General features: G+C 41.5%; 1 protein-coding gene across 2 annotated transcripts in view; it reads left to right on the top strand.

Moving 5' to 3' along the window:
* The window catches only part of LOC146473612 (uncharacterized), a 90,739-nt gene that overhangs the window by 56,510 nt on the left and 9,640 nt on the right, over nt 1–24,589 (top strand). For both annotated transcript variants that reach the window (XM_085118321.1, XM_085118320.1), the window contains 29 exons: nt 172–204; nt 321–350; nt 702–1,066; nt 1,686–1,965; nt 2,609–2,896; nt 3,072–3,122; nt 3,559–3,926; nt 4,826–5,108; nt 6,364–6,470; nt 7,653–7,842; nt 8,684–8,980; nt 9,477–9,752; nt 10,553–10,879; nt 11,491–11,790; nt 12,794–13,251; nt 13,509–13,800; nt 14,342–14,635; nt 14,721–14,885; nt 16,046–16,254; nt 16,885–17,173; nt 18,874–19,176; nt 20,055–20,198; nt 20,580–20,867; nt 21,228–21,387; nt 22,058–22,163; nt 22,271–22,427; nt 22,884–22,976; nt 23,616–23,717; nt 24,128–24,223. In XM_085118321.1, the coding sequence (XP_084974447.1) occupies nt 172–204; nt 321–350; nt 702–1,066; nt 1,686–1,965; nt 2,609–2,896; nt 3,072–3,122; nt 3,559–3,926; nt 4,826–5,108; nt 6,364–6,470; nt 7,653–7,842; nt 8,684–8,980; nt 9,477–9,752; nt 10,553–10,879; nt 11,491–11,790; nt 12,794–13,251; nt 13,509–13,800; nt 14,342–14,635; nt 14,721–14,885; nt 16,046–16,254; nt 16,885–17,173; nt 18,874–19,176; nt 20,055–20,198; nt 20,580–20,867; nt 21,228–21,387; nt 22,058–22,163; nt 22,271–22,427; nt 22,884–22,976; nt 23,616–23,717; nt 24,128–24,223 (6,351 nt within the window). The remainder of the gene's footprint in view (nt 1–171; nt 205–320; nt 351–701; nt 1,067–1,685; nt 1,966–2,608; nt 2,897–3,071; nt 3,123–3,558; nt 3,927–4,825; nt 5,109–6,363; nt 6,471–7,652; nt 7,843–8,683; nt 8,981–9,476; nt 9,753–10,552; nt 10,880–11,490; nt 11,791–12,793; nt 13,252–13,508; nt 13,801–14,341; nt 14,636–14,720; nt 14,886–16,045; nt 16,255–16,884; nt 17,174–18,873; nt 19,177–20,054; nt 20,199–20,579; nt 20,868–21,227; nt 21,388–22,057; nt 22,164–22,270; nt 22,428–22,883; nt 22,977–23,615; nt 23,718–24,127; nt 24,224–24,589) is intronic.

Below are 24,589 nucleotides of genomic sequence, written 5' to 3'. Positions count from 1 at the left end.
TACTTATTTGTAATTGTTCCTTTTCATATTGAGATTCCTCGAAATCATTTTGTTAACTTCACATTCTGACTCTTTAACATTTCCGTCTGTTTAACATATAATTTATCTATATAAAATTCAACGTACTCGAAATTCATTTCACTGAAATTTAAAATGTTCCCTTAACTGCAGGTCAATCACTGTCAGAGCCAATAGTATCAGGGGGTAAGTTGAAATGAATTCTTACTGTTTTTCCTTTTTAAGTTATTTCATATAGAATGTTTACCGGCTATACTTGTTTCATTTTATTTGATATGCATACATTTTCTTTGTTGTATTAGATGGCGCTTTGGAAGAGTCGAGCGTTTCAGGTAAATTTTGAAACTTTTTATATTGTTCTGTTGTGGAAGAACATGTTCATGCTTTGCAAGATTAGCCATGGCAAAGGAAATCGACGTTTTGAATGTGTTTGGAAGCAGTAACCAGGAGGCAAATCTTTGTTTCAATGTACTTCTCTTTTGCACGTTGTTTCTCCGATCGGCCGTTAGAGCACTTTGCAGGAGATTAAGGATCGGTGTGTGGTTGATGCTTCAACAACTGGAGCGTTACTCATTTTTTTTAGAATAACGTGGAACACTCGTCCTCATCGCCTTAGTGAGGGGTAAGGCCGCTATCATGTGAAAACTAAAAACTTAAATATCTATCATGTTTATGTTCCTCAGCGCCGCCAGTAATCCCGTCTCATTCCTGGATTCTCTCCTTAATGAACGACAAACAAGTTCCCGGCAACCCACCCTTGACTTCCCATGGTACACTGCAGCCTATCCAGGGAGGAATGAGCTTCGATGGCGCTGAAACCTCCCTGTCCGGAACGCTTCCGAGCACGGCTTGTGTGGTTGATCCAGATATGTGTACCACGGGCTTCGCTTTAGGGATGAAGCTCCGGTTCGATGACTTGTCGTTGACTTCCAATAAGCCTCAGTATGTTGTTGACACTGGTGCTGATAGCAATGCTAAGGGTGTGAGTGTCTTCCTACAGCTGAACTCGCTTTACTTCAAGGTTGCTACCTCAAGAACGGTGTATCAGGTGAGCTTACAGAATGGACAATACAAGTATCAGCTCGCGCTTTGATTGGTCTAGACGGGTTTGTGTGAAAGTACAGACGCATGAATGACGTCTCGGTATTGCACAACGGTCAATAGAGAGATTTAGGATCAGGTTTACGGCAAATGGTAAAATGACCACGTGACCACGATTATCCTACTTTTGCTACTTACCATTTTTTAAGTGAAGTTGCGTAGTTTCGCGTTAGCATCGAATGCCAGAATTATTTTGCATAATTCTCGCCTGTTTACTAATTCTTCTAAGGAAACGTAAACGCGAATCTGACGTTCGCTGTTTGCTGTAAACACGATCGTAAATCTCGACGTTCAAAAGACGTGACTAAAGCGAACACATGTGCGTTATTAAGGTCAACAAACGCTCTTAGAGCTTGGGCGAGCTGTGGTAAAATGTTGAATTAATACGCTCTGTTCTCGAGGTTCTTCAAGAGCGCAGTTACATATTCTCAGCGCGCTTTACAAATATCAAGCCAAAAAGAAAAAAATGTACAATGTGCTTAAATACACACAGTCACTCAGTTTCCCTCTCCAATTCCTAAAGTATTTGTTAACGCGCGTTTTCCCATTTATCTTTCATCGTTTAGGCGTCTATTCCCATTTACGCGAACAAATGGTTTTACGTCATGGGGGACTTCAGCGGGAAGACTGGGCTCAAGGTCTATTCCGATGGTGAGCTGGTGGACGCCGATCAACGTGGCACTATTGGAAATTTCGACGCTTCAAAACAAGCTCTTAACTTCTTTATTGGCAGTAGTGTAGATCGAGGCTCGCATGGCAGGTTCCAAATGGCTTCTATTTCCACTTTCAAGGGACTTCTTTCTCCGAAGACGATATCTCACATTTACAGCTACTTCTGGAGACAAGGTACAATTGTTGATGATGATGATGATGATGATTATGATGATGATGATGATGATGATGACGATGACGATGACGATGACGATGACGATGACGATGACGATGATGATGATGATTCGGCGCTGAATCGATCGCAGGCTTTGGGCAGATAGTCAATGTTGTCTTTCGCGGAGGGTTAATCTAATTGCTTTAGTAAACATCAGGGCCCAGTTTTTCAAAGCCCCATTAAGCTAATCCTGGGTTAACGTGAACTTTGCTTTTAGTTCAATTACTAGACAATAAAGGTTTTTCGAAAAGCTTTTGTCCTTCAGTTTTGACTTAGACTTTTCTTTGCTATTAACGTAAAATTAACTTTGTAAGGCATTTTTAACGAGCGAAATTAAAGCCTCGGTTGACTTTTAATTGCGAATTAGCATTAATCGGCTTTCGAACAACCGGGCCCAGGATGATTGCTATAAGGAAATATCGATATTTGGGCAAAACATAAAACAAAACAAATCTTACTTTTAAGTAAAAAGCGATCCTTGTTTGTCGGCGAAAAGACGATGATAATTGACCCAATTAGATCCATGTGTTCGCTGTAGATGAATGTGATGAATGTGTAAGCCAAGAACACATCTCTCGAACATTTTTGTAATTTTCTCTCAAGGATCTGAAGGGGAAGGCCAGAAATATTTCATGGTTTTGAAGGTCACTAACAGCATAGGACAGGACGCCCTGGTGTTCTCCAGCGACAACCAAGTGCCGAACGGGATGCTGGTGAAGAAAGCCTCCTCTCTAACGATCATGAAAAGCTTGGTTTCCAGCGCGCCCGTGAACTTCGTGGCTATTGATAAAAGCACCAATGCGAGGTTGTACCTCAACAACCTGGGCAAACTCCTCGTGAAGTCCTCGCATTCACAAGATGACGTGACCCAAGTGATTCTTACGACATCAGGTAAATGCTTTCATTCGCAACGGTCTGTGACTTGTGTCAAATACTGCAGCTGTTAACCGAGAAACGTTGTCACGCAATCCAGCAACAGTGTCACACCATCTTGAATTTTATGTTGTCACGCACTGGTTGAGTACTTCGTCAAGTCCTGATTATGTTTTGTCGTTTGTTCCTTTAGGGGTAAATAATGATGAAGCTTCTGGAAAACCACCTGCTGCTGTCACCCCAGGTTTGTTTCTTGTTTTTGTTTAAAACACTCAGTGATCCTATATAAAACTACCCTGTAGGAGAGGAGGCCACTTTACGGTGATTGAGAAATTTAGCTCGTAAAAATGTCGGCTAGGAGATCACAGTTTTCTGTGCAAGTACTACCTCAAGACAAGGCTGTCATGATTTTCCACATCGTGGTCTTCGATCTTCTCCCACCACCCCCCCCCCCCGCCCCCATCTCCGGGTTAGAAATGGATAAGTGTTGCAGGGTTGGGGGAGGGGTTAACAAAGCGTTGATCCAGTACTTGTTTCCAATCAATGAGGAGTGGTAATGTTCTGTGTCAAGTCATGTTACTTGGAGTGACTGCCAAATTTTGTGCTTGGTTCGTCAACCTTCTGCTTCCGTCCCTTTGTAACCACTTCACTTATTATTATTTTGTTTTTCACTCATTCAGCTAGCCCAGTCAGCCCCTTCCACTCCTGGTCTTTCATGTTCAAAACGCATAACAAGGTCATAGGTTCTCCGGCCCTAAACCTGTTTGGCAACAACGTGATCCAGGGCGGTGGCATGTTATTTGACGGCATTGGTACATATGCCAACGCTGCGTTACCAAAGAGCGATTGCTTACAAGACCCGGGAGTGTGCGTGAATGGATTTTCCATGGGAGCTAAGCTGAAGTTTGATCAAGCCGATATGACGTACACCATGCCCAAGTACATTTTTGATAGCGGTGCGCGCAGTCTTGCCACGCGTGGGGTGTCTGTGTACATTGTGAATGGTAACCTGTTCGTTGAACTGGCAAGCGCGAGTAAGGCTTGGAAGGTACGAGGAGAATGACTTAGCGAGTTTGTTATTCTAGTTGTCCGGAAAGATGACTTTAATTTTTTGTCATGTAGTGTCATGTAGTGTTTAATGGTCAACTCGGGCTGTACTTGCAAGATCGATGTGAAAAAAAAAATTCGAGCGGGTTAATGTAGCCTGTCATATTGACTGCTGAAATCGAATATTCAAAACGTATTTAACAAGTTTTACTTTCTCGTGTGTGCATCAGAATTTGTCATAAGTAGGTACATCTGCGTGAGTGTAGTCCTGAGAAGGACTGTTTGAGATGACATGGACTGAAGTTTCGACAACCTGAGCGGACGTCATCATCAGACACCTCAAACAATCCTTCTCAGGACTCTGACTTCTGTGTTCAAACCAGTAACAAAAATTTCTCATGTTTCTCCTTGACAACTCTTCGAGTTCATTGAAAGCTTGTGCACCTTTTACACCCGAAAATTATAGAGGGAAACATAAAAAACGTCCTTGTGTGGAACTAGCTTTATTCGGCCCGCTAGAACCTTCTGCCACGATTACTTACCGAGGGAACACAAAGAATAGTCATACTCCTTTTTGTGTATGTATCTCCATTGAATAAAATATTGTAATGCAAGCCTGCATTTCTAATATCCTTTGAACAACGAGGTTTCACATGACTGTGGGTGGTAAAAAGCAGTTTGTCATTCTAGCTAGCGTCAGTAATCATTCAGTTCAACACGACGCAATATTATTCAACATTTGTTGAGCGCTTCATCGTACCCTTAAGGAATTTAAAAAGGAAAGGTTGCGTTTAAGGAGTTTGTAACACTTGGGAAGAATTGAAATACTGTGCCGTGTGTCTCAGCATCACTCTTGTCCTATTGTTACTGGTTAATATTGGCATATATTTGCACGTTTAGGTTGAGACAAAAATATCTCCTGATGCCTGGTTCTACGCCAGTACGACATGGAGAAGCGATCTCGGTCTCAAACTGTACATGGATGGAAAGCAAGTAGCATTTGATAACGAGGGCAGGGAAATGCAGCTTCAACTCAACACTAACAAGCCAAATATGTGCTTCGGAGTGGACGCACAAGGCGCTGGCCATTATGCAAAGTTCACCATAGGCTCATTTTCTACTTTCAACACGTTTTTGTCGCCGTCGATGATGGGCAGTGTGTACACGTTTTTCTTCAGAAGTGGTAAGTATCAATAGTACATACATGTAGCTACGAATAGTGCAAAATCAGCTTTCATACTAACGCAAAACTACTCAATTTTTCTGTGAAAATGGAAATAGCGAGCGGTAAATGAAGGATAAACATGGTCACGTGGTCATTTCTACCGTTTGCCGTTTGCCGGAAACGTAATTCTAAACTCTCTAATATCGTACCTACAGAACGCGTTCTAATCAACAGTCTTTCGCACTCTGTGTAGAAAACTGGCGGGTGAAAACAACAACCGCGTCTCTGGGGTCTTCGCGATATTTAAACTTGCGGACAGCGGCGCACTGAAGACCCGCTGCGTAATACTTCTCGAATCGTCCTGTATTTTGTCACGTGATAAACACGTAATTTTCGTTCTTCGCTGCACTTTTTTAAATAAAGTTGTTGGATGGATAACATATTTGATCCCAGAAAAAGTTTAACGGAGACGAAAATACTCGGCGGTTCGTGGAGTACTTTGCAGCATGCCCTTGTTTCTTCACCCCCGTCCGCCATTTTCGAATAGGGAACTTAAGCAACGACGCCGGCAACGGCAACGACAACGCCACGAAACAATAGCTTTAATGAACAAAAACAATCGCTCTGCACGTGCGTTATATGTTTTGGTACATTTCTTTGGCGTCATCAGCAAAACAACAACGTGAAATAACCAAATTCAAGGTTTTGTGGAGAACGTGAAGACACGACGGTGAATTTTTCATTTTCCTTCCTTACTTGAACACCGTTCCTATCAATTTAGTTCCCGGATGCTTCGGCCACATTGTAGAAGTTGAATCAATTAGAATAATCGCGAAGTAATAGAAAGTAACGCGAAGTTATATTTTCAAGTGGCGTTTTCGTTGCCGTTGCCGTCGTCGTTGCTTTAGTTCCCTAATATCACGAAGACCCTGGGCACGAGGTTGATGGAAATTTATCTCACTGGTAATTTTTGCACTCACCTAATTGGCTATTTGCGAGTTGCTGTGAACCTCATTATGAAAGCGAGGCTAAGTGGAAAGTTTTTATTATGAAAATTAGTTGCCATTCATATGCAAACAAAACTGATTTTCATCTGATCTTCAGCTTTGCACTTGGCCTCGCTTTCATAATGAGGTTCACACCTACTCGGAAATGGCCGATTGGCGTCTTTTGCAATGCTTTATTTTCGCAGTTTAATTGAAAACCAACAGAATTGCCAAAATAGTCTACTGGAATACGAAAAGACAATTCCATCATATTTCATCTGTTTTAGGTGTGCCCACATCTGCCTCCAATGTAATCAAACTTCGGGTCAAGAACACTTTTGACAATGATATCCAGCTGATTTCGAGCGATAAGGATCCACCCCAGGGCTTGCAGGTAAAACATTTTTGGTCAGTTATTAAAAGACAGTTCAGACGGTGTTTAACAAAACCACGTTATAAGCCGTTTTCAATTTTGCCAACAATCATATCTGAACATTGTCTACTGCCGACGGTAACAAGAAGGCTTGCATCCCAGACTTGAAAACTATTTATCTACTTAAAATAAACCACGTACAAACAGATTTTGAGGCCCACTGGTTGCCTTAAGCCGCGGTCTAAGTTAGACCCTGTTTACATAAATGGCCCTTTACCCTCTGATCTCTACCACTGATCAGTCTCAACTGTCTACATCTGGTGTGTTATAACAACTCAGAATTTAAATCTATAAATTATTCACAAGGTTTAAGGACAGAGCCTCCTTTTGCTATTGCGCATGCGTTCAGGGCATCTCGGGATTTTCCGAGAAACCCTGATTTCTTAAGGACGGTTCTTACTAATTCAAAGGTATTTTTGCGTGGTTTATGAGTGAGTGGGAAAAAGAAGATCTTAGCAAGTGTTATCGAAATCAAAAAAAAAAAAACTCTGGATAACCACGCATATTTACGAGATAATTAAGCTTCAATTTGGAAAAAAATTTCCACACACTGTGTAGTATTTTAAAGCTTTTTAGAATTGCTGTTGCTTAATTATCTCTGAAAAATGCACAAAAATGTATCTGTATTAGTACGCACCGTCCTTATGATGCTCTTAAGGTATCGTTGAAGGTGGTGGAGGGTCGTGGTTTCTCCTTTTCGTCTCAGTGGGAGCTGCAAAACCACTGCACCGACGGGATCAAGAACGTCAAAAGTAAAAGGTTTAATGGGCGAAACAATGGCTTTTCACGTCTGTCAAGGGTTTTGGTTCCACTGCTTTGTCATTCTGACCTTGCACAACTACAGCGTGAAGTGACTAAATTCAGGGTTTTAGAAGGAACGTGTAAACATACGATAGTGCTTTTGTTTATCTTCCGGCACCCATGGTTCCGCCGCATTGGACAAAAAGAGAGAGTTAAGTGATGGCGAGGTATGGGTTGATTTTCGTGGACGTGGTTATGCCAATCAAAATCCCGTAAGTTTTCAGTGGACAGCTAACAATATTTACTTTTAATAAGTGTTAGACACCCGTTCGGACCTAACGCTACGCTTTGCCCACACTTTACCTGTCATTTAATTGCCCTGTATATTTCTTTCTCTTACAGATCCTTAAAAAGTACACCATGGAAATCCGAAAAGACGTTGTAGGCGGTCAACCCGTCACCCTCACTGCAAAGTCAGGGCCTCTTAACCTACTGTTGAACAATCAAAACTCACTCTCCGTATCCCCTCAGTTAACACGCAAAGGCTCATTTTCTGTGGTCATTTCCAAGGAAAAAATTGAAGGCGCTGGAAGTAAGCGATACCAAATACTCGATACCATCGACACTCTTAAAAACATTGATACTTGCGTGCAAGAAAACTTGTTTCGATACCGCTCGTTACTGATCACGGAACATCTATAATAAGTTAAAGTGCATTTAACGTTTTGACTAAGTAAATTTTTTGTGAAGTTGATTTAAACCTCATTATGAAAGCAAGGCTCCATGCATAGTTTTTATGATGAAAATTAGTTTTCGTTCATATGCAAAGAAAACATATTTCTTATGAAAAGCTTTGAACGAAGCAAATGGCTTACGCCTGTATTGTAACCGCCTCGAAACAGTTGCGCTTTTAAAGACGGTGCCTACTTTTGTTACTGCGCATACGTTCTCCACATCTCGAGATACTCGGGTTTCCTGTGGGTGGTGCCTACTAATACAGGAATATTTTTGCCCAGTATGAAACTATGCGGAGAAAGCAGAACTTAGCAAGTCCTCTTGGTATCCAAAAAGAAAATTGGGGGTAACCATACATTTTTCAGAGATAAAAAGCCTCAATATGAAAAAAAAAAAAAAAAACGTCATAGATTGCTCTATATTTTACTGTTTTTTAGAATAATTGTTGCTTCATTATCTCTAAACAATGCTTGGTTAACCCCAATTTTCTTTTTGGATATCAAAAGCCCTTGCTGAGATCTGTTTTCCCTGCAGAGTCATAAACCACACACACAAAAAAAATTCTTTATTAGTAGGCACCGTCCTTTACCTCGGTGTGATGAATTAAATTTGTTTGCAAATTCCACATTGGCATCTTACGCTATAATCACTTACCGAGGGAAATAATGTTCGTTTATTCATTCGACCTCTGATTTCAGGTCAATCGGCTGTTGGAACATATTACGTATCCTTGAAGATCTTAAACAAGTCAGGTAAAGACATCGTGATCATACCCAGTGATAATAACCCAGCTCAGGGCTTCCAAGTCAAGAAGGGCTTCATGATGTCCTTCACCAAACCGACCAAAGGGAACTCGCCGATCGTATTCAAAGCGCTTGATCCAGCTACACAGCAGGTGATGAAAATGAACGACAAAGAATCGATTAAGTTGACGCCCACTGAAGTCAAAGGCGAGCCTATGGTAGTTCAGATCCTGGCGCCAGGAATGTCTCAAGGTAAGTAGACAAGAAGCTGCCGAGTTCACTGTCGTGTCTTGTTGCCAATGTGGTTTTGTGCTTAGCATTGGGAACTAGGCTCCAAGTGGTCTCTCTTTTTTCTAAGGGATAGTAGAGCAAACGAAACGCGCGCTCCCAAGGGAAAGGAAAATGAAGAAGGATTCTTGACCTCTGTTATTGTATTTACGAATATTGTATTTGTAAAAGGCAAAAATAAAATTAAACCAAATACAAAGGTTTTCTCATATCAGAATTCTTATTGAATTGACGTTCGATTTGTATTTGATTGATTTCTATTCATTCATTCTATTCAGGTATTCAAACACAGTAACTTGGTTAATTCGTTCGTTCCTTCCTCCCTCGCTTCTTCCTTCCCTCCTTTCCTTCCTCCCTTCCTCCCCTCCTCCCTTCCTCCCTCCTTCCCTTCCGTCCTTCCGTCCTTCCCTCCTTACCTTTTCATTCTTTCATTCATAGTAACGTCGTTTCTCTTTTTCAGGAGGCCAGCAGTATTACATCAGTTTTCGTTTTAAGAACATGGCCGGGCAGGATGTGATAATCAAGTCCAGCGACAACAACCCTCCCGAGGGGTGGAAAGTCAAAAAGAACTTTATGATGGACATCACCAAAGGTACGATGTCTGCACAACCCGTTACTCTAGCGGCAGTCTCTGCAGACGAAAAGAAAACACCGCTCACCTTGAATGGAAACCTAGAAGTGTCCGTGACGCCACGGACTACCAAGGCGAAAAAAGAGCTTGTCATTGGCAAGCAAGGTGAGTAACTTCTTTGCAAGGGTATGGGGAAGGTTTGGTAGTGGAGGGTGGCAGACTCCCCTGAATCCGGCAATCGTTGTTTGCATCTTGCTTTAAGCTTGATTCATTGATAAAAGCAAAAAACATAACTGTAAGGAGCTTTGAAAACTCAGCTATTGTGCCAAGTTTGTAAGGAAAGGGGTTCGAATCTTCTTTAAACGATGCCTTTTAAAGTTGCCGCATTCTCAGATGTTTTTATTATTATTTGGTCATAAGTCTGAGCTCAGGACAAGGGCTTTGCGCAGGTCCACTTAAATGGTTGGTTAGAGAAAAAAAAATAACTGCCAGTCATTACATAAAAGATGCCCAAGCGATAAGTACACAAATATACTAGCCTTGACTTAGTTTGAATTTCAGCTGACTAAAATACTTAACTAGGTTGGTTCGACTCTCTCGTGGAGACGCGGTTGGTGGAAGCTCTGGGTTCGTGGACGTATTTTGTTGGAGTACAGTTCACGAATTACCTAACCGTCTCTTTATCGCCAAATACGACGCTTGCCACGTTACGTTGTTTTCCGGTCCCGAAAACTATTTTGACTACCAAAATGTGCCTAAGTAGGGGTTTTTTTTGTTGTTGTTGTTGTTGTTTTTGTTTTGTTTTTTATTTATTTTATGACGATCTCAGTATTTAAAGTACCCGGCCGGTTTGCGGAAGGTCATGTGTTCAAGTTCAGATTTTTCTTTGTCAATTTGGAGTGCCATTATCCTAGAAAATTTTTTGCAGTTTACTTATTAATCCATTTTATGGTTTCTGTTTCTAGTTTCAGGAAAGAAGAAATCCGATGTTCCTTCTTCTCGTCACATCATAGAAAAACCTCCCGTTTATTATGTAACACTGAAAGTCAAGAACCGTGCGGGCAAAAAGTCCATTATAGCACCCAGCTACAAGGGGCTAAACCAGGGATTCCATATCAACACTGGCTCTATTATGAAGATCACGCGAGAGTTCCAAAGTTCGGAGCCCCTCATCTTGAAGGCCTTTGATCCAGACTCACATTCCGCAATGATGATTAACAACCGCAAGAGTATCATTGTGAAACCCGCGAAGTTTAAAGACAAAGTGACGGACGTTGTGATATCGCCACTGAGTAAGTGTTTTCAGTGCTTCCGTAAGAAGGAAAGTTTGGTGATTTAAATATAACGAATTCGGGTGTGCGGTTTTGTTATTTTATATAACGAATTCGGTGGTGCGGTTTTGTTATTATATATAACAAATTCGGTGGTGCGGTTTTGTTTTTTATTTATTTTTTTTTTTTTTTTTTTCATTTTTTTTTTAAGGTGGCACAAGTCTGTTGTTTTCTATTGTATTTTTTTTTTAAAGCTGAACAACATGAGACCGGTTTTTTTCCCTTTTTTCCCCCTTTAGAGCTCAGATTGATTATGTTGTGCACGTTGGTTCTCGTCTGTCGGTGAATTGTCACGAATCGTTGAACGTAAAAGCTGGTTATGAAATCTCTGGGTGGAACCACACAGATGACCATTCAAATGAAAGCCGTCGAGCAGCGGGTTTTGGGCAGAAATAGATGAACACGGGTTGAGTAATCTAGGCGAAGTTTTACTTGAATTTCCTCATAACGTGAGCATTCTACCAATCCCAATGCCCTGTAAACTCAAAACTTGTGAATGGCAGTATCTGCAGTGTACTACATTTCCTTTTTTCACTGACAATCGTGTTTCTTTGCCTCTCTTTTTTTGTAAGATGGATCATCAGGACCAGAGGAGCATTACATTACTTTGCTCCTGCACAACAAGGTGGGCCGTGAAATCAGAGTCATGCCATCCAGAGGCCGTAAGGGTGGTTATGTCGTCCCAGAAAATGGCTTCCTGAAAGTGTCCATGATATTTCCCAAGAGCAGCGCAATATCAGAGCCTGTCACGTTTGACGCACAGGATCTGGAGACTCAAAACGACCTGGAGATTAACGGTGACGTCAAGAAGGTGTCGATAACGCCTGGAGAGTTCCAGGATGAAGTGATCAACATGACTATCACTGCCCCTGGTAAGTAGAATAAGGACTGTCCAACTGAGGGCCTGGGCCAGACCAGTTAAGTGTGTTTTATCGCGTGTTATAACAGTGGTGTCATCAGTCTTTTTAAATGGAACCTGCTTTCAAGAAAAAAAGGCACGTTCATGCGTCATTCAATTCCAGCAGTATCCAACTGCTGGAATTGATGATGTATAAATTTACTGCTCCATGTCAAATCTCTTTGGAAAACATAGAAACAATAAAGACTTACTATCGCGCTCAATGCAAACGGCAAACGTCAGATTGGCTTGCAAAATGACTCTAGCATTTGATTCGAACGCGAAGCTAATCATCTTGACTGAAAACAGAACGCGTCGAGCGGCAGGCTTAGGATAACCGTTTACACCAGCTAAATTTTGCCGTTTGTCGTAAACGTGATCCTTAATCTCTCTGATCTTTTCGAAAGGTGTCAGACGAAATGGGATATGATTATATGATATGATTGTGCTTCTACTTTTTTCCTCTGGTTACCATTTTGAATTTCATGGCGTCACGTGATGACCCAGGTTGTTGTATACAAAAGAACTTACGCTTTTTACATGTAGTGTCAACCGTGTGACGTCTAAAATCCAAATTGACGTGACGTGGTTGATTAGTTGGTTGGTTGGTTGTTTGGTTGGTTGGTTGGTTGGTTGGTTGGTTGGTTGGTTGGTTGGTTGGTTGGTTGGTTGGTTGGTTGGTTGGTTGGTTGGTTGGTTGGTTGGTTGGTTGGTTGGTTGGTTGATTGATTGATTGATTGATTGATTGATTGATTGATTGATTGATTGATGGATGGATGGATGGATGGATGGATGGATGGATGGATGGATGGATGGATTGATTGATTGATTAATTTATTAATTGATTAATTGATCGATGGATGGATGGATGGATGGATGGATGGATGGATGGATGGATGGATGGATGGATGGATGGATGGATGGATAGATGGATGGATGGATTGATTGATTGATTCTAAACTCGTGTTTTTCTGCAGCACCTTCGATCAAGCCAGTCCATTCATGGTCCATGCTATCCGTAAAAGACAGCCGCCTACCTGGTGATCATTCCCCGCTAGACGACAAACTCCCGGACAGCAGTATCATCTTTCACGCGCGTCACCCGCACTCCCCAGCGACGCAAGAAATCCCTGGAAATCCGGATCTGACCACCCACGGGGAAATGACCCTTCTTGACGGGGGTTTATCCTTCGATGGGCAGGAATCCCACGCTGTTGCTCAAATCGCCCCTGATGACTGCGTTATTAACCCTGAAAAGTGCGCCGACGGGATGTCGTTTGGAACGAAGCTCAGGTTAGACAAGTTAGGCGAGAATGCGGGGCCGCGGTACATTGTGGACACGGGTGCTCACGATCAAGGCATGCGCGGATTTTCGCTGTTTACGAAGCAAGAAAAGTTGGTTGCCGTGGTGCGGACTGCTGATAGGGAATGGACGGTAAGTTTGGCGTAACTGTTTTAAATTACACCTTGGTAAAATCAGCTCTTCTGGTGAAGATTCGCAGGGCTCAAAATAATTTGTGGACACTTGCCGGTCATGTTGACCTGCCAAACAAATTTTAGCTCGGTCATGTCTTGTTTCTGACCGGTCAAAATATTGACGCGTTTTCCCGCGCTTGGCGTCGGTTGCATGTTTTTGATTGGTTCATTGCGTTGTTTGCGTCTGTTGTGAACATGTTTTTTCTACTCTATCAGGTGGAAAGCTCTGCCCTTCCGAAGGAATGGGTGTACGTTATGGTGACATGGAAGAAAAAGGACGGTATGAAAATGTACTATAATGCGCAGCTGCGAGTTCAGGATACCACAGGCAAACCAGTATCCCTCACCACAGTCAGCCCATACAAGAATAACTTCGTGATTGGTCGAGAAGTGGGAAATAACGGCCCGTTTCACCCCGGGAAGTTTGCAATGGCGTCATTCACGACCTTTGCCGGGCGTTTGCCGCAAGATGATGTAAATGCTGCCTATATCTTCTTTTGGAGTGGCTGTAAGTTGTATGGACTTACGTTTTTTGTATTCCCTTCTTTTGTCTTCATAGAAATCAGTTTCGTGTATCTGAAAGCGAAGATGCAGTTTGTCAAGTGCAACTCTTGAGCTGCATGTGTTTGAAGCAGAAGTGCCTTAACATCAGATTTTCCAATCGCGGAAGCTCGGTTTTAGCTTGAATGTTTAGTGCTGTCAAATTCTCAAGGCCGCTTACCAGCTTACAAAATTCTCCTTAGTTCTATGTACAGTCAACTCTCGCCTTGCGGACATCTCGCTATTACGGACACCCCAATAATAGGTACAGCAGCTAAATCTCCGGCAAAAATAAATTACAGACGTTTGACTGAAATAAATTCCCGCTATTACGGACTCTCGCTATTAAGGACACTAACTCACGGACCCAAGGGTGTCCGCAATAAAGGGACTTAACTGTACTACTCTTCTACTTAGATCTCAGTTAGAGAATACGTAGTCTTTGGCAAGGTAATCGATAACCTTTTCATGTAATTGACTTATCGGTCTCCCATCATTTCCTTTCGCAGTGTCTGCTAAAATCCACTACGCTTCTCTTTGCGTCACAAATGAAGTTGGCCGATCCATCGTCCTCAAGCCAGACAAGGGAAACCCCGAAGGGTTTCAAATCGCTCCCGACTCCACCCTGGAAGTGACGCTAATGTCCATGTCAACGGACGGTGCACCCATCAAACCTGTGTACTTTGTTGCTGAAGACAAACAATCTGGCACCCGTCTGAGGATCAACGATTTTGTAAAACCGTTTCCAGTGACGCCCAGAGATGGACGCAAGCCGTGCAAAACACTCATCGTCACCGTGTCGCGTAAGTGTGGCATTGTGTTATGATACAGATTTTGTTATTGTTTGTTGTGATATAAAGGCGTATTCCTTTTTCTCTTTGCCTACAGCACCCACGTTGCGTTACAAAAGAATGTGGTCCTTACATAAGGTGGAGAATGGACATCTTGTCGGAGACGATCCCGTCCCAGAGTCCCACGGAGCAACAGTCCCCCTAGAGGGAGGGCTGCTGTTAAACGGCAATGATTCTTGGCTGGATATGGGAAACTTTGAAGGTCAGTAATGTTGAGCAGTAACAAAGGAATAAACTTACTTTTACTAATGTGAATGGTTCACCTCCGTAACACAATAACAAAGTAACCGTATTATCTGTTTAGACTGGGTTAATCAAAGGTCGTCCTAATAACCAAAGTCACTAAACTCGAACGAGGAATACACCAATTTCATGATGGCGTGCTTCGACTACAGCTACCAGCTACCATTTCAGTTTCCTTTTCAAATTCAAGTTTTGTAATCCCAGTGGAGAGCAAAGAACAATAGCGTGACAAAACAAAAAACTGAAGGATTCTGGCAGTTGTAGTCAAATGGCGCCATGGTGAAAATGTCCTATTCGCGAGAGCTGACTGTGCCATGCCAGTGATTGACTTTGATAAAGCCAATGAAAAAAATAATTAATTAATTAATTAATTAATTAAAAATAAGCGGTTAATATAGCAATGAGGGCGAGGAAACATGAACAAGTAAAGATTGCTTTTTGGCTTTTGTCCACTGGAGGGTGGACATTCAAGGACGGTGCCTCCTCTTGCTACTGCGCACATGCTCTGCGCATCCCACGATGGTCTAAGAAAATCTAGTTTCTTTAAGGATGATGCCTACTATTACAAAGGTATTTTGCGCGATTTGTGGCTATTTGGGAAACGTTGATCTTAGCAAGTGTCATTGACATCTAAAAGGAAAAGCTGGGGTAACTACGCATTTTTCAGAAAAAAATTGTTTTAAATATGCGTGGTTGCCCGCAGTTTTCTTTCTGAATTCTAATAGCACTTACTTAAAGATCTGCTTTTACCACACTGTCATAAACCGCGCAAAAATACTTCTGTATTAGGAGGCACTGTCCTTGAATATTATACGTCTTTGTGAAGGATCAGTGGTTTTCTAACCGGACGGGGGGGAGGGAGTTTTCAGTGGTCCGCGCTCGATGGATAGGAAAGGCATAAGTTTTCTGGACAGACTTGTAATCCTTACCTACTAATTACCAACAGAGTTTTGAATATAAATTAACAAAAAAGACGAAAGAAAGAAGCCTATACAAAAAGTCTGGGATTAATCTAGAGTGAGAGTCCTAGATTTATCGAACGCGGCCTTTTCAGTCGTCTTCCAAAAGCTGCAAGCAAACCTCAAATCCCACGTATTAATTTTCTTATTTGCGTTTCAGGTGAATGCTTGAGTAATCCGGACAAATGTACCGCTGGACTGACGTTCGGTGTCAGATTCAAATTGGACGACGCAGCTAAAAGTTACAGGGACGAGCCTCATTACATTGTGGACAGCGGTGGCTCTAGTAAGGAGTCACGTGGCTTCACTCTTTTCCTGAAGGACGGTAAATTGTATGCAGTGGTCTCAGTTCCCGATGAAGTATGGCGGGTAGGTCTTCGCTACGAATCTTTATGCTGTTTGGGATGGAATAAGGTCTTCCCAAGCCTCAGTTTTAGTGAATAGAGGCTGGTGAATAATTGTTTATTGTCATATAGGCTGCCCCTGAGTACAAGGAATTACGCCTTTTGATTGGCTTGCCACTTTGGGGTCACAAGCTTTTATTATTCTTGTTCCTGTTATGTCGTTTAACGATATAACAGCCTGAGAAGGACCCTGTATTACACTGCGGTTTTCTAAGATTGGAAAAATACTACGGGGATTACAGTGTATTTAAGTCAACAATAGACTTTATCACTCGGCGACCATGTTGAGTCTCAGGAGAATAAAAGCTTTGTTTTTGCACGGCAAGCTAGCACTGAATTCGCGTCCGGCCGAGGCTTGCCGTGCGAAAACAAACTTTTTTTATTCCCCCGACTCTCAACATGGCCGCCGAGTGATAAGGGTGTATTATTTCACGAAATTGAAACGGTTATGAGCTCATTGCCAACGGGCGCGTAGTATACACCCATAGTTCTATTAAGCAGCTAAAACAATCTTTATTCCTCAGTTGACATTGTTTCTCTGTTAAGTTAACAGTCAGGCAACCCTCATTTTCACGCCATTCTTTATTCTGGACAGGTTGAATCAGACTTTGAACTCAATGCTTGGCAGTACGTTATGGTAACCTGGGCTCGAGAGAACGGCTTGGCCTTGTACATCAACGGTACACAGATCGCGCGTGCGCGCGGCTACATGCCCCAAGAAGGGGACCATGATAAGGACACCTTCACAAGGCTCATCGTGGGACGTAATGCAGCGGGGGCACCGTATGGTTACACCAGAATGGTCGCTTCGTCTCTTGTGTTCTTTGACGCTGAAGTACCTGCTGAGAGTGCCAAAAATGTCTTCATGTACTTCTCAAGCAATGGTAACTGTGATGTTCTCTTTGTTTTGCCCGGTTTTCTTTGTTGTTTGTTTCTCTGTTCATTAAAAAATAATAAAGAACCTCCTGTAGTTTAGGCCATTCAAATGAAAGCTATTTGTCAGTACTTTTAAGGTTACCCTATACCTTCAGAGGTGTCTTCAGAGGTGTCTCGCGTGCAAAGGATGTAGCGCGTCCGGTTTAAGCTGTAGATACCTGAACCCTTATATCAAATTAAAGCTTATAGAGCTGGCTATCAAATTAAACCAAGAATTTTGAAATAAAATTAATTGCCGTATTTTTAGCGCTATTTTCTCGAATCAATTTTTTTTCACTTGGAGTAGCCACTTCAAAGAGCTAAAACTCAAAAGGAATTAGTTCGTTTGCCTTCAAATTTGGACAGTAGCTATTTTAACTTATAAACAACAAAAACATGTCTGCAAATTTTTTGTTTCGAAATATTTTTTCTCCGCGAGCGATTTTTGTATGATCACTACACATTTTTTTCATCCTATTTCGAAAATGCTCAATAACTTTTCGTTGCGATTGAATATGGCAAAACGCAGACACGTTTTTTTAGCGCTTTGGGTCCGGAAACTGAGGAGCAAATTAAATTAGCGAAAAACAAAATTTGCTTTAACTTGTAGTTTTAAAAAGGTGATTCCGGAGGACGCTCACATTTAGAGGTCGTGAAAAATTCGATAATTCATTTTATATCAAAATTCTTGGTATAGTTTGATAGCCAGCTCTATAAACCCTAATTTGATGTAGAGGCTTAGGTAATCTATCTACAGTTTAAACTGGACGCACTTCATCGCTTAAACGCGAGACACCTCTGAAGGTATAGGGTAACCTTAATATGATACTGTTTTTTGTTTTTCTTTTTCTTTTCTTTTCTTTTCTTTTCTTTTTTTTTTTTTTTTTTTTTTTTTTTTTTTTTTTTTTTTTTTTTTTCTTGTTTTGTTTTGTTTTTTTTCTTTTCGATTTGGTACAAAATAAAGTTTTGCATTTTTTGTATATTTTTTTGTTGGGCGTTCCTCGTACTGGAAAGAACAAGAACGTAATAAAGGGCGATACACTGTCTAGGTTTAGAAATTGTATAAATGACCATCTCCTGTAATCGATCACCGTTACTGTTTCATTGGATCATTGTTCAAATGAGATCTTCTCAAACTCATTAATAATTCATCAAGAGAAAACAAAGAAAATCACTACCGTGACCGTGGTTTGCCTATGTTATCCTAATGACCATAAAATTTTGCCAACTTTAGCCTTGAATTTCTCTAAGAATTATTGATCTTTTGAGAAGCGATATCAAACACTCGAAAGTGTGTTTCATCAGATATCCAAACACCTCGAAGTCGTTTAAAAAAACTCGGCTGCGCCTCGTTTTTTCAACCTACTTCTCAGTGTTTGGATATCTGATGAAACACCCTTCCTCGTGTTTGATATATTACGTCAGCAATGACAAATAATTGTGCGTTTATCACAAGTCAAGTTGCTCAGCTAGAATCCAAAACACGACCGCCCACGAGTCACCCATACCTCAGTGGCAGTGGGTTTTGTTCGCGCTGGGGGGCCCAGGATATTTTTGTTTTCGCGAAACGTTTTTGTGTCAAACGCACCATTATTTGCCTTTCCTTATAATCCAAGTCGCATTCATGTAAACTGAATTCACCGCGGTAATCGTCCTCTTTCTCCATTAGTTGAATCTTCGTCATCAACTCGTTTTGTCAAAGTTCGTTTTGACAACAAAGCCGGAGCACAAGTCAAGGTCATCCCCAGCAAAGGGCAGAATAAGAACGAGGGATACACTGTGCAGCCACACATGACGTTGGACTTGAATTTCGAAGAGAAAGGCCAGCAGAATGACATTCCCATTGATTTCAAAGTCGAGAATCCGTGGTCGGCTGGGGACAAGCTTCTCATGAATGGACAACAGAGCAGCGTAACAGTAGTACCCAGTCCTAATAAGGATGACATTAGGCTCGTCACAATAACGGCAGCCTGTGAGTACCTTAATTCCTTAATTTGTTGTCTGTTGCTCGGTCGGGAAGTAGTTCCGTCCATTTTTTTTTTTGTTGTTGTTGTTGTTGTTGTTTTGTTTTGTTTGTAGAGTGAAGTAACGTGGAAGTCGTTACTCCTGACGGAAACAATGATAGAATTTTATCAACAGTGATTCAACACTTATTTATTGTTCTTTCTGATGTCACATCGTGTTTAAATAAAGACTGTGATTATTGGGGCTCTTGGAGGAACGGTTGCCCGGCCCGAAAAGGCTACTGGTGCTATCGAACTTTAACATCCCCCCCTCTCCTCCCTCCCGCCACCCGCCGTAACAAAGGTGGCAGCAAACACTGCACTGTATATAAGTAAAGACACGTTATTTACGGTCAACCCAGGTCACGCGTGAACAGTATTTCCAAGAATGAAATGAACATTCGAATTTCTCTTTGTAATGTCCGACGTGTGAATGGAATTTTGGACATTTCTCTGGAAATCGTTCCGACAAAGACACATTAACTGAAAAAAATATTCAAAATACTTGGGAAACAATTGTTGTTCTTGAAATATTCAATTTTGCAATGTAAAGAAAAATTCATTGCTTTATACCGTCAGTAAGCTAGGGAAATCTATACGGGAACTCTGAAATCTCGTCGGCGATTTTCAAAACTGACATGTAAATTTCAGAACTCCGTTCAAATATCAAAAATATCATTCACGCGTGACCTGGGTTGACTGTAAACTCTTGGGTTAGTATAAGCCCAGTGTTTAGAGATTATATGACAGCTATATGACAGATACACTCTCTGTGTATACAGTCTTGTAATCTTCGATAAATCGAAGATATAACCCTAATTGCCCAATATCCGCGTCTTGTTTTCAGTCCGCTGTCTTCAGCCTGAAGGTCTGTTCAGGGATCCCACCGACGAGACTCACTACATTCACTGCCATAAGGACGAGCCGCACACCATGGTGTGTCCAGACGAGATGACTTGGGACGACTCCAAAAAATCATGTTTTGGTGAAGGTATGTGCACTAAAGACGTCGAGTTTAGGTAGCTGCTATTCGCACATATACAGAAAAAAAATGCGGACGAAGAAAAATTTGTTACTCGACAGAGACTGGTATAGAAGCTAATTTATAAAGGGAAAAAATGAAGGTTGGCTTTCATGCTCGAGTGGAGTTGAGAAACATGGGCACGTAAAGCGTAGCGAAAGAATGTGGTTTCATTCTAGGTCTTTAAGTGTTTAACTTTTTCCGGTTTTCTGGAACAGTTGGAGGGCAGATTAGTTAGAGCATTTGTGTCTGTGGTCAACCATTTTCAGAACTTTTTAAGGTCGAAGAGACGTAATTTATACTTTCGACATTCCGTCACAAGCTGATGTATGAAATGCATTTTACCAACAGGTCGGGAATCAACATTAAACGAATCAGTGTACTACTTCTATGTTAAGTTCACTAACAATGCTGGAAAAGATGCAGATATCGCAATCCCGGGAACCACGAAGTTTAACGCTATTCCTCCCGGGAAATCTCTCTCGCTGAAGTTCTCCAGGTTCAAGATGGAGCCGGCAGACTTTGTAGCGCTTTCCAAGCCGTTCAAGGATCATTTGCTGTTGAATGATCTGCCCATTTTAAGCATTAAACCCGACTTGGACGCCGACAAGATCGTACCTGTCACCATCACGAGTCCTCGTAAGTTATTTTAGTGCAAATTGTACAAGATTTGTACAATATTCTGTCTTTCATCAGGCTAGCATCGCAAAATACACGAGGATTTCCGTAGAATATTAACACAGCGGCTGTGTTGGGTGGAGAGGGAGAGAAAGAGGTCTGCGGAAAAACCGCTGAAATGCAAATTTTCAGCTTGCTGTTTTTAGTATTTTTGTTTGTTTGTTTGTTTGTTTTGTTTTGCTTTTACATTTAATTCCCATTACCAAATACTACAAATTTTTACCAACTGTCCAATACAAATCAATAGCTCCGATTCTGTACACTCGTTATGTTTTTCAGTTTTCTAATCAAACGTTCCCTACTTTCTTTACTTTCTTCCAGCACATTACTATACGATCACAACCAAGACAGGAGCTCAGTACCAGGGGGGTACGGACGGGAAGGTCTTTGTGCGTCTGATCGGTGACAGGGGATCCACGGACAAGATACAGCTGACTGGCTCTAATCTTCCCGTTGGCACACGACACTTTAAGCCCGGGCAGTAAGTTCGCCATCTTTGTTCTCACGCTGGAAGTAATGGCTCTTCTGTATTTTTTGTGGCTTTCATTTGTCGTTGAATAAGTCAACAAAAATCAACATATTTTAGTGGACTGAGACCCGCCTTAATAAGAGCATCTCGTTGTTATTTTCGACCCCACCCCTCCTTAAAAATAGCCTTTATCCGACCAAACCGTCTGTACAAACACATATTTGTAACCCATCGTTAAAGTCCTGTTGTCATCATGCATATTTTCCTGAACTGTTCTCCATGTATTTGCTGTGGTGTTGATTAGGAGAATTTCTTTTAACATCGAGCCACTTTAATATTGATATGTAACGAGGTTGCTGTTCGCTGTTAGGGCTTAGAATGATCAGAGCACCGAATTTCTTGTTGTTATGTCATGGCTAAATAACAGATGCGCTCGAATACCCACCCACGATTTTCTTTTGTTTTGCTTGGGAGTTGTGTCCGTGTCGTAGAAACTGAGAAACTGAGTCTTAAACAGAAGTATTTTCTGTTTGTTTGCTTGTACACCGAAAGGGAAATAGAACTGGAAGAATGCAAATCTCCGTTTTCAAAATCACTATATTTGATTCCTTGGCAGAGGTTCGTCGCCCGTTTGTTGTTGTTGTTGTTGTTGTTTACGTAATCGTTTATCTTTCTACTCCAGGCTGGACTCATTCCGTTTGGCAGCTTCAGACGTTGGGTTGGTTACTAACGTGGTTTTGGAGATGTACAATTCTGGACAGGCATCAAGGAAGTGGTTTTTGGATAAGGTAATTTACTGTTTTAGTTTGAATGCTGACGTAGAAAGGTAGAAACTAACAGAGGGTATGTGTTGTAAGGTCTTCTTCTTGTTAAATGTTGTTTGTTGTTGCTTTAGATTTCAGTCAAGGACATGAGGGGAAGAACATTTGAATTTCCTGTCAATGACTGGATAGATACCAAGGAAGGACTGTTTGCGCAAAAGAACCTCGCTCTCTCTTCCAATGGATTCCACGACGCGCCAACAAAACCACCATCCCAATCCGGCCAGTTTGGTATGAGAGAATCTATTTTGTGACATAGTTGTTTAGCAGTCGTCAGCACTAGTCTCCTTCGCAGCCGTTATTAGGGTCGTCACGTCACGCAACGCTTTTCCTCAGAAGCGTGACGATCCTAATAACAGCTGCGTAGGAGACTACTTCAGCAATCGCCTTGCAATGGAGCGCAACACACCTTGAAATCTTGAGCAATTCTTTAGTTGTGACCAATATGGATTTTAGATGTAGTTTTACTGATTTATAACCTTTTTTCGGTAGCAATGTTCTCGTCTTTATTTTGTCTTCACCGATCCTGCAGTCATGGTCCTAATGCCATTTTCGCTGTTGGTTCAACGCCTTCTCCACTTCTTCTAATGCAATCCTATTTAGACCTATTTAATTGCAATGCATTCTATGAGGCAATTTTTTTTGTTTCTTTACCAACTCTTTTTTAACCTTTTTCTCATTTTGCAGATGACTGTGCTGACTTGTGCCAGCATGGTGGGCGCTGTGTGCAGGGACAGTGCGTTTGTCCTCTGAATTATGAAGGAGAACACTGTGAAAAAGGTAACTTGCCTAACGTCAAGCCAAAATATCAATAATACCAATTTTCCTCGCATTTTTTTGGTGCATTGCTTATGATAATTGTTAGAAGAATTTGTGTGAACATCAGATGTTAGGGGAAATTAGATGCTGTTCAAGCCTTCCTTGCATGATTTATCATTTGAGATGGAAAGTTTTTGAAGGTTTTGATTATAGGATCTTTCTCTTGGAATATTGTTGGGTTTCTCAATCGGCGTTATACCGAGCCTTCTTTTTAAGCTTTAAAAGCTTAAACAAGTGCAATCCGCAAACAAAGAAGCATTCAACCACGCAAAAGAAATAAAGTGTGGGAAAATCGACGCACGGAAATATAAGACAAGTCAAGTCATCTTTTTCTTAAGCAGGGTTGCCCTTTCAGCACTAGGCTGGTATCGATAGGGTCCTGCATAATTTATGTCCACTAGAAAATATAAACGCGTATTGTCAATATGTAAAATAAAAAGTAAAAAGTAAATAAAAATAGTTAAACATCACAATGCTTTTCTCTTGTCCCCCAGTCTTGTTGCACATGCTTTGATAGTCGAAGTTTCGCGTTACTTAAACTGTAACATTTGTCCTTACCCTCACGTGCTCACAAGACTCTTGTGATTTTGTTGTTTTCAGCTGTTTGTTCGATATCCTGTTTCAACGGTGGTGAGTGCACGGATCCAAGCTTCAGTAACTGTAGTTGTCCAAACGGTTTCACGGGATCATTATGTCAAACACGTGAGTATTGTCCCACCCTTTCTCTTGTCCCTAGCAAGACAGTACACCTGCACCTTTCAAAAGCCCTATTTTCACTGGACCCTAATAACCTGTAGCTGCATTGTTTTTTTGGGTTGCGAGCATTGTTCTGTTGTTCGTTTTTTTTCCTCTCGACCAACCATGTAAGACGTTGCAAACGATGCAGGACGCCCCTAGCATGCCAAAGTCAGACAAAGTGTCTTCTGACCATTAACCCTCGAGGACTGTGTCCATAGGTACTTAGAGAGAAGGCGTCTCGCATTTCTGACTTTGCAAGCCCGGCAAATATGTTTTCTTTTGTTCCTCAGCCGATACTTAAGTGGGGTTTAAGGGTAGAACAAACGCACCTCATTTAACTTTGGTTTATCACCTTTTGTTTTTTCTAACTTCAGCTGTCTGTAACAACTACTGTTTGCACAATGGCGAATGCACAGAGCCTGAGAGCTGTACATGCCCTCCAGGGTACAGTGGCAAGAGATGTGAGATATGTAAGTAATCTCCATCCTTTGTACTCATGCCATGAATGATGCACCATTTGAAAAGTTTTGGTTGGATCATATCGTAATTCACAGTTGTCAGCAAAACCGAAGGAAGTTGTAGCTCTCATATTAATTGCTTTTTGAATGTGACAAAGTTGACGACAATTTATGTTTGGCTTACTTTTCGGTGGGTTTTTCTTCGTGCGCATTTTTTTTTTCTCTAAAAAGCTTATGCCAGTTATGTAATAAATTTAGGCTTGAACGGGAGTACATACGATACCGGTGCAGCGCTCTACCAGCTGACTATTTGATCCAACTGACCGTGGATATGTAGATGAAAGTGAAATATGTAAAATAACATAAGTGAACTGCATG

Source organism: Pavona decussata, unplaced genomic scaffold (assembly GCF_977016875.1).
Source record: "Pavona decussata unplaced genomic scaffold, jaPavDecu1.1 SCAFFOLD_93, whole genome shotgun sequence".
Taxonomy (NCBI): domain Eukaryota; kingdom Metazoa; phylum Cnidaria; class Anthozoa; order Scleractinia; family Agariciidae; genus Pavona; species Pavona decussata.
Note: the sequence above shows the minus strand (reverse complement) of the source record. Positions and strands in the feature narration are given on the sequence as shown.